This window comes from Pundamilia nyererei, unplaced genomic scaffold (assembly GCF_000239375.1).
Source record: "Pundamilia nyererei isolate P.nyererei 1_Seehausen unplaced genomic scaffold, PunNye1.0 scaffold00491, whole genome shotgun sequence".
In the NCBI taxonomy this organism is placed as follows: Eukaryota; Metazoa; Chordata; class Actinopteri; order Cichliformes; family Cichlidae; genus Pundamilia; species Pundamilia nyererei.
The window spans coordinates 205,193-214,482 of record NW_005187892.1 but is presented as its reverse complement, the minus strand read 5'-3'; the positions used below and the strand labels follow the sequence as shown (position 1 = coordinate 214,482).

General features: G+C 39.8%; 1 protein-coding gene across 1 annotated transcript; it reads right to left on the bottom strand.

The window, feature by feature from the left end:
• Positions 1–395: 395 nt before the first annotated feature.
• LOC102200476 (adenosine receptor A1-like) lies at positions 396–8,432 on the bottom strand. The gene is made up of 3 exons (XM_005753997.1): positions 7,525–8,432; positions 2,153–2,444; positions 396–2,061 (listed from the first exon to the last, which is right to left on the bottom strand). The coding sequence occupies exons 1-3, from the start codon at positions 7,857–7,859 to the stop codon at positions 1,681–1,683; spliced, it is 1,008 nt and encodes a 335-aa protein (XP_005754054.1). The 5' UTR covers positions 7,860–8,432; the 3' UTR covers positions 396–1,680.
• Positions 8,433–9,290: the final 858 nt, after the last annotated feature.

Below are 9,290 nucleotides of genomic sequence, written 5' to 3'. Positions count from 1 at the left end.
TGTTAGATTTGGGCAGTTAAGTTGCTCATTAATTTGTATTTTAGGAAATAAATGTCATATATGAAGGAAACATGACACTCACAGACTGCTGAACAGAGATGGGCAGTAACGCGTTACTTGTTGCATATAATTTAATTTTTGCTTGATGCATAAAGTTAAAAGATTAAAACTGATAAAACAAGTTTTAGAAAAAAGAGACTTTTCCATTTGATTACATTTTGTATGATGGATTATGCAGAAAAAGTAGAATTGGGCTGAAAGATCTATCGCTTTATTACCTATTCAGGTTGTAAATTGTGTTTTTTAAAAGTAACTAAGTAACTAAGTAATTAATTACTTTTGAAAATAAGTAATCAGTAAAGTAATGGGATTACTTTTTTGGTGAAGTAATCAGTAATTAGTTACCGATTACTTTTTTCAAGTAACTTGACCAACACTGCTCCTGAATATAATTAACTGGAAGCATTCTTAAATACCAAACACTGCCACCAAAGACTCACATGAGAGGTCACAACCATTTCCATAACCTTGCAGGGGGGGAGGAAGCTTTATAAGGCTTATTTTGGACCAAAATAAGGATGAAGTGGTTTTTACTGGATTTGGCTGCCCATTAACTCTGTAACACCAAGTGTATCATATTTGATACAGGAGTTCTTGAGACGTCTAAATCATCAGTGTGCCTTTTTTCTTCACAAACGTAAATAAATTGCAGAAAAATGCGAGATTTAGTAAATATGATCCAAATAAAAACTGTGCAGACTTGAGTTCTTTAAGCACTTTGGTAAGGCTTAGGAGAAAAACCGGTTTGGGTTAAAATACATCATTTCACATTGACAAAGGCAAACATCTTCCATTTGCAACAAGTTTTCTTGTTTTTCCTTGGTTGCCACGGTTGCATGTCAGTGAAGCCCTTTTTCGCATGGTCTCATAGTGTCTCATTTCCTGACTTAGGGAACTTCTATTGACCTGGATTGGACTGCGCTGTACATTGAACAATGATGCTAAATAATGTGTCCTGATTATTAATACATGACAAGTTGGAAATGAGAACAGGTCAACACATTTGTAAAGTCCACGAGTTTGATTAGTTACAAACAGTTCCAGTTATACCCTCACACCGCTGAGCTTGTTGAGTACACTTCCTGTTTAACAAACTGTCACTGTTAACACTAGGCTACAATTTGCTTCAGTTCTTTGTTAAATTTTCTGTCCTCAAGGCCACAGAACAAAGCATGTTAAGGTAGCACACACTAGGACAAATATTGGACATCAATCACATAAAAAAGGCCATGAGTTTTAATTAGGTAAAAGAAAAGAAAACAATACAGCAGACACTATTATTGTACCACATGTGCTCCAAATATACACTTAGTTAGTCCAAAAAATTGGCTTTGAAAGCGAGGGAGTGCTTGTCCCATGTAACACAATCGGTATTTTATCAGCCAATGGAGAAATCAGTATGATTTATAGTGTTGATCTCATCCCCCAGCTGAGTTTTAATCCTCTCTCCTTGTTGGTGCATGTGGTTGGAGGAAATCATTCAGACATTGGACATCCTCTGAAAGCCATTTCAACCAGTAAACCTGTTGAGCCTGCCAATCAAGCGGATGTCCTTTCCACTTTGCCAACAAGTGTTTTGACACTTGACAGTAACACAGCAATCCAATTAGTTACCAAAGGTCACACGTCATCGTCGTCGTCATCATTCTGCCTCAACCTCCTCTCATGACTCTGACCTCTCTGGCTTCCTCTTTGAGGGAGACGACCAACTGGATCCTGACAGAGCAGGTACTGTTTCCAGATTTTCCGGAAAGCTGTGCGGAATTTCTTGATGCGGAAAGCATAAACGATGGGGTTTACAGCTGAGTTTCCGTGAGAGAGGATGATGGCGATGTATATGAATCCAACCTCATGGTATCCTGGGCAGAAGAGAGTAATGCAGTTCAGGATGTGCAGAGGGAGCCAGCTTACTGCAAAGAGAAACAGAACTAGGGCGAGGGACTTGGCCAGCTTAAGCTCCTTTCCAAAGTAGCGTCTCGGGTCAGTGTGGCTTGCTGTTACCTACGGCAAATTAAAGAACATGATATCAGTGGAAAAATGTAGTATTCACACAGTCTTTGATTTGCCCGGCACGAGAAGAAGATGGTCTCACCTTTTTGTTGAGCTGCTTGTGGATCATGTAGAAAATCTCAACATAGATGGCGAGCATTAGTAGCAAAGGGGGCAGCACCCAGCCAAAAAAATTGAAGTAGACCATGTAGTCCATACTGATGACGGTCTCAAACTTACAGACCACCAAGGTGTCATTTTTCAAGCTGCCATTTTTACGAAGTTGCTGCAGGTTATTCCATCCAAGCATCGGAGTGAGACCCACTATGATGGACACCAGCCAACACAATAAAACCGCTGTGCCGGCTCGCCGTGGGGTCACCACCCTCTTGTAGCTATGGCAACAAAAAAGAAGATGAAACTCCAAGTAAATAATCTGTGTGAAGTCAGGTAGATGACTGACTGTGGACTGTTTAAAATTATATAACAGTATCTGTACATAAGTTAATATCCTATTAAAACATCAAATAATATTATACTTTATTTATAGTTTTTTGCATTTAAAGAAAAAAGAAAGGTTTAAAAGAAAAACTAAAAGGCAAATCATTCCATAAACATTTAAAGCAGATACAAAAGTGTGCTATAGTTATTTGTTTTGCTGGAAAGGTTTGTGTCCAGGTGTTGATGTGGATGCTACTTTGACATATACTGCACACCTAAACATTGCTGCAGTGACCAAGCACACCCCTAGCTGTGGTACTCCAACTAACGGTGGCCCGCTGCAACACAACAGTGAGCGCCGTCACACCCTGTCAATCTGCTCAGGAACATTAAAGCGCCCGTGCTGTTGGCTCGTCATAGAAACTTGCTGGATGCCAATCCAATTGAGCATTTGTGGAAAGCAATGGAAAAATCACAACCCATGGAAGGCTCCACCCAGCAGCTTGCTGAATGCAAAGGATCCACTGCCAAGGTCCGGGTGGCAGACAGCACAGGACACCACCAGAAGTCACACATCCATTGCCCTACAGGTCACAACTGTTTAAGGGGACCTACACAACGGGTCGGGCAGGTGATTGTAAAGTCATGGCTGGGCACTCTGAAACTATATTTTACTCAAGAAAGTGCCTTCTACTGTGTTTTTCTCATACCATATGCTTATTTGATTCATATACAGTTATACTGTGTGCAGACTTGTGGGAATCATAGCATGAAACGTATTTACCATACGTTATTCTCATGAGTTTTAACATTTAACATGCTAACTGAGGCGTGTAGAGTCTGAGCAGTCCACCATCTGACCTCGTGATGAATTTGTTGGGACGTCCACTCCTGGGAGATGTGTTAACACACCTGAATGCTTCAGACTAATGAACTGCCATAACGTCTGCTTTTTGTTAAGGTGCTCACACTGGCTGATAATCAGTTAATCAAGTGCATTTGATTAGTCTGTCTGCTACATACTCTATTAATTCCTATGGAAACAGCAAAGGTGTCTTTTGTTTTTCACAGAGCTACATAAACCCCTGTGAAAACTTTCTTTTTCACATGACCTGATTTATTACTAGAGTGAAAGAAGAAATGATCATGTGTTCTTTTCCTCATGGCCTGTTCTAGCTCTTAAAGGGAGAAACCGGTGCTTATTCACTATGCATGGTCTAAATGACATTTATGTAAATTAGTGCCTATTTAATCAGGTATCTTATTTTGCACATTTTGACACAGAATTACATTTGTACTATACAAAAGATTGTCCCAATATACATGCCATATATTTGTGGCCATGGTAATAAGCATTAATTAAAAATGTGGGCTTTGTAAAATTTGTAAAATTGGCTATTTAATATACACTAACTGGACAAAAGCATGGGGCCACCTACACATTACACCCACCGGAGCTGCTTGGCTATGGAAACCAATGAGACGAAGCTCCCAGCGCACAGTTTTTGTGATGACTTTAATGCAAGAGGATGTTTGTAACTCTATGTGAGTTGCTGCACTACCTTAATGTTTCTACTTTCCAATAATACAACTTACAGTTGATTGAGGAATATCTAGCAGGGAAGAAATTTCACAAACTGGCTTGTTGCAACAGTGACCTCCTACTGCAAGATCACACTCAAACCGAGTGAGCTATTTGGAATGGCATTCTTTCACAATTGGTTTTAAAGGCAGACTGCGTGGAACACGTATACACCTGAAGCAATAGAAAGCAAAACATCTTGATTAAAAGATTATCAGGTGTTAAACTAAAACTTTGTAAACTAATTTGTAAACTAATGATAATACATTATGTGTAGAGAAAGTTAATAGAACATTAAGTCAACCAAATCAATCTGCAACAGCAAAACAGAAAACAGCAGTGGTCTGGTTTCTTGCAAAATAATTCAGCTCTTCTTTCTTTCTCTGGCATCGCATTTTGTCATGTTGTCCTGACAGAATTATAGCACTGGATTTTTTGTTCATTGTGCAGTTATCACTTCTTTACTTATCACAGATCTCTGCGTGCCACTAAAGTGTTGCTCCAAGGAATCAGCTTTCTAGAAAAAAGATATACTGTGATATGTAAGCCAGAAACAGGTCCTGACAAGCTCCTGGTTTTCAGAAGAAGAAATTAGGAAGTTATTAAACTCAACACAATTCTTTGCTATCTTCCTGGGAAGTGATCAGTCCTGTTTCTGACAAGCAATGAGCTGCTGTTATAGGTTTGTGAACAACAACTGTTAAATTCCTGTAGCAGCCTACCTTTTTTCCTATTTCATTTCTAAGGAATAAAAGCTGACTCGCTTAGAGTAAATCATTGAGCACCTCATGTTAGTACTTTGCTCTTACCACAGCTGTGTTATGGCTAAAGTCACACTAAGGTTACGACAAACACACTGACAAACTCAGGTACGTGTGAGAACCAAACTATTATCATTCCTCTTTTTCCCCTTTTTGTCTTGTCCTCTCTCACACACACGCGCGCGCACACACACACGCACAGAGCTGGATATAGTACACACACGCACACACACAGAGTAAGAGTTCAGCCAGGGTGCGGCAGACATAACACAGGATAAATGAACGAAATGAAGTTAAAAAAGACCGTGTCTGAAGTGGACCTTCCCACATGTGGCATCATGTGACATTTCTATCTTGATCTGTGCATTCATAAGTCTTTGTAAAGCTTTTTCTAAACCTTGGATGGTTGGCTGGCTGCATACAGATGAGCAGTCTGTCTGCCAAAAATTGATTTCTGGATTCTACTGTAGTCCAGTTATCTCGTCTTTCCTCTGGGATTTTGATCCTCATCTCCCACCTGGAAATTCTATCATCCGGGTAAGCCAAACAGTGACGCGTGAGGCAATATCAGACCGTCCTTATCATGACCACGTGCTTCCAAACACTTCAGCTAAAAAAAGCAATCACTGCTTGTTAAACTGTGTCCCTCCAGAGTCCCAGGGGTATTTAAGGGAAGAGGACTCAGTTTCTGGCTCATATTACCAGCTCGCTACGAATCGGTAAAACACAAATTGCAGGTGCTAAGTATTTGAACTCTAAATTAGAGTCTGTTGCTAAAGCGCATACTCTGAATTGGAAGAAAAATGTATCTGCTCACAGTACTGTGCAAAAGTCTTGAGTCACCCTTCATTCCTAAATATGTTGCTAGGGAAATGGGAAATATGTACTGGGATTTATTGAAATGTGTGTAAACAAAAATATTGCATAAAGTGGGTCCTAAAATTCTAACAATTCAGTTTGGTGTGACCACCTTTATTCTTTAACACAGTCTGGACTCCCTTAAGGAAGCTTAGTCATTTCTTTAAGTAGTCTTCAGGAATAGGAAATAGCTCTTTAGCTTATTGTTGCAAAAATACTACTTTATGCCTGTCAGACTGTGTTATCTTTGGCACTTTACACAGATTCAACTAATTAAATTAAAGCCACAGCAGATGATGTGTTTTTACAACAGGCTGCTATTAACAAAATGTGCAATTTGAAATTCGTTCTTTTTGTAAATTGTCTGTTGTAGACACAACACTCCTAATTTGTTGAGTTAGTCCCCTTTTTATGCTTGAATGATTCACAGGTCAGTGTTGAGTGGCTTAAGAAATAAAAATACATTCCTGTGAAAACAGTCAGGTACAAGGAGTGGTCTGAAAATGAGTCTAAAAGCAGACAATTTCCAAAGAACATTTTTGAAAGATCTTCAGAAAGAACTATTGGCTCAAGGCCACATTAAAACAATTAGAAGAAAGTCTGGACCCTGAAAGCAAAAGAGGGACAGCTCAAGATTTTTGCACAGTGTTCTAACACTGTAAGAAGCACTGCCTTTTTTGTCTGTGTTAAGTAGACCCAGTATCACTGTTTCTGCTGGAGGACATCCCAAAAATAAAAAGACCTTATGTTTGATTATTAGAGGTATGATTCATACTGATACGTTTAAAGGAAAAATAAAGATGGTGCTTATTAAACTTTACTTCATATAATAGAGACATTAATTTATACTGCTTTTGACTTGGGTAAATCATCTGCTGAATGCATTACATGGTAACTACACCTCAAGACTATGATGAACGGGACTGAAATCCCCAAGAGAACGCAATAAATAACAGTTTATTTATTACAAGACCTATAGCATTCATATAACAGATAACATATTTGAACTGTTGTCTGGCTAATGTCACTGTAACCTAAATTAATGCCCCTGCACTGACAGAGAGCAGTGTGTGTCTGCTGGTAGCCAACTTGACAAATTATGTAATCCATCAACCAACCACCATGAGCCTATTGACCAATCATGCATTCTCTGCCTCACTCTTACAGGCTTATTTTCAAACGAGCCAGCTTCAAGTGGACGAGAAAGACTTTTTCATTAAAGAGATATTAGGGTGAGACAAAAGGAGAAGTGCAAAGTGATAAGGCACTGAGTGCAAAACCTCAGCTTCTCCTCATGACAGAAGTTACCGTAACAGAAAGGCATATAAAGATGATTCTTAAAATTAAACAATATATATAATTAAGAAGACGAAAATAAAAGTCAACAAGCTTTTCTGTTTAGCACAGACTGAAAACATACATATTTATCTATCTATCAAGGTAAATGTGCTGCAAAATGTGAGAAAAATACGCATTACTTCGCCAATTTGCACCTTATTTTGTGCGCTGGAAAGGCACATCGGAGTTATGTTTAATAGTTAAATGAATGAAAGTGTTAATAAACACCGATAAGTCCGTTAGCTGTATTATTACAGCACCAATAATTACAAGTAGAGACATTACAGAGCTGTTAAGGTAAAATTATCTCAGCGGCTAGACACACTTTTACCCCACGTATTACACGAATTTCTGGTGGGTGAAATGAAAATCCTGCATGAAACCGGCAGGAGCGTCTTTGGTTAGTGTCCTTGATCCCAGCAGCGATCCAGACACAAAGGCTTGTAGAAACGAGACAATATATTAAAAACTAGAGGAATTCACCTTTAGGCCTACCTCATGGGTATTTTGACTCTCAGATAGCGGTCGATGGCGATGGCCAGCAGCGCCAGGATTGAACTTTGTGTGAGCACGAGCACTGTGCAGGCGACCAGCAAACAGCTGTAGAAGTGTGTCTTGAGATCAATGCTGATGGTTATGGCGAGGGGGATGACAAGAGCTCCGACTGCAATGTCAGCCAAGGCCAGGGAGACGATGAAACAAAACGTGGTGTCTCTCAGAGACCGGTTAATGCGCACAGCCCAGACCACCATTACGTTCCCGATGACCGAGGACAAGGCGATCACCACCTCCATCCCAATGTAGAGAGCCTTGTAAGCATCCACAGTCATGATCGCGGATACTGGATGAGTGTGCGCTCAGCGGAGAAAATTAAACCCGAACACGTAGAAGGACTTCCCTGTTTGAGTTTGTGGGGGTCGACTGAGACACCCCTTCTTATTTTTCGCATGTTTTATGTCCCACGGATGCGGAGGTAGTGCCTCTCCTTTTCAAATGTAGTCCGGGACATGTATCCACGCGCAACTTTGAAGATTCCGGGAATGGAGTGGCCCCCGCAGTCCGGCTGGCAGAGGAACAGGAAGGGTACTGAATGAGTCACATGCAGGTTCCCATAGAGCAGATTAGCTGTGCAGCTTTCCTCGGTGTAGGGCATGTGTGAAAGGTCGGAAAAATCAACAGGGAATCCTAAACAGAGCCACGCTTATTCCAGTCATTTAATTATTACGTCATTCCATCAGCACTTACTTGGTATAAAAAAAAAAGTCTATGTCTTGGGGTACTTGTTCCATGTAAAAACAAAAACAAAAACACGAAACAAAAGAATAATCTAAACGTATCCAGATTAACGTCAGATTAACAGTTTCCCTTCTCTTCTTTCTTTGCAATTATTTGTAAGCGAAAGCTTGCCCTCTGTGGGAGTGACACGCCAAGCTCTGAGGAGGAGGATATCAAACATGGATTCGTGACACGTGCATTTGTCTTTTTTTTTTCTTTTTACTATATCAAATATTAAAGCTCATTGCGTAAGAAGTGGTGGAAAAAACAAACCCGCGACTCTTTGTTCATAATGAGGATGATTCACAGAAAGCAACAGATGATCAGCAGAGACATATCGGAGACATAAACAAGTTGCATGCCATTTTTGTACGCACACCGGAAAAGTGCACATCTTCGTGTGAAACGTACACGTGCCTATCAGTGGCATCGCTGTCACCACTCTGAGTCATTCACGAATCAGCAAAACCTCCGTGGCTATCACTCTGCATGAAACCTTCAGAGTTTAACCTGTGATCATGACATCACACTCTTAAAGCCGAATTTTGAAGACTATTAATTGTTTAAAAAGTTACATTTCATCATTCATCACGCTTCCAGAGGCTGTAAAATGTTTAAAAAAAATTGTTGAAAGAGCAAGAACTTGACTGAAAAAGTGTTGAAAGAGCAAACGAGTTTGTTGTCAACCGTTTGTAAATCAAGCGCCTTTTTCCTCCTCAGTTATTGTGTCTCAATTTGTTGTCCAGTGATTTTTTTCGTACTTGCAAAGTAGATATTTCATTTAACCCTTGTATGGTGTTCGGGTCTGTGAGACCCGTTTTCAATTTTTTTCAAAAGAAAAATTAAACAATTAATTATTTTTTCAACCTGAAATTCATTGGCTTTGGCTTATTTTCTGTGAAGAACATAAATCCGAACTAATTTTCAATGACCTCATACTGTACCTCCCCCCACTGGACCCAGGTCTAATAAAAGTGTTGAAAGTG

Excerpts from the sequence above, each read along its gene's own strand:
- LOC102200476 (XM_005753997.1), bottom strand. The coding sequence starts at position 7,859 with ATGACTGTGGATGCTTACAAGGCTCTCTACATTGGGATGGAGGTGGTG. Across the intron at positions 2,445-7,524 it reads AGAGTCAAAATACCCATGAG|CTACAAGAGGGTGGTGACCC; the intron begins GTAGGCCTAAAG and ends TTGTTGCCATAG. Across the intron at positions 2,062-2,152 it reads ACAAGCAGCTCAACAAAAAG|GTAACAGCAAGCCACACTGA; the intron begins GTGAGACCATCT and ends AATTTGCCGTAG.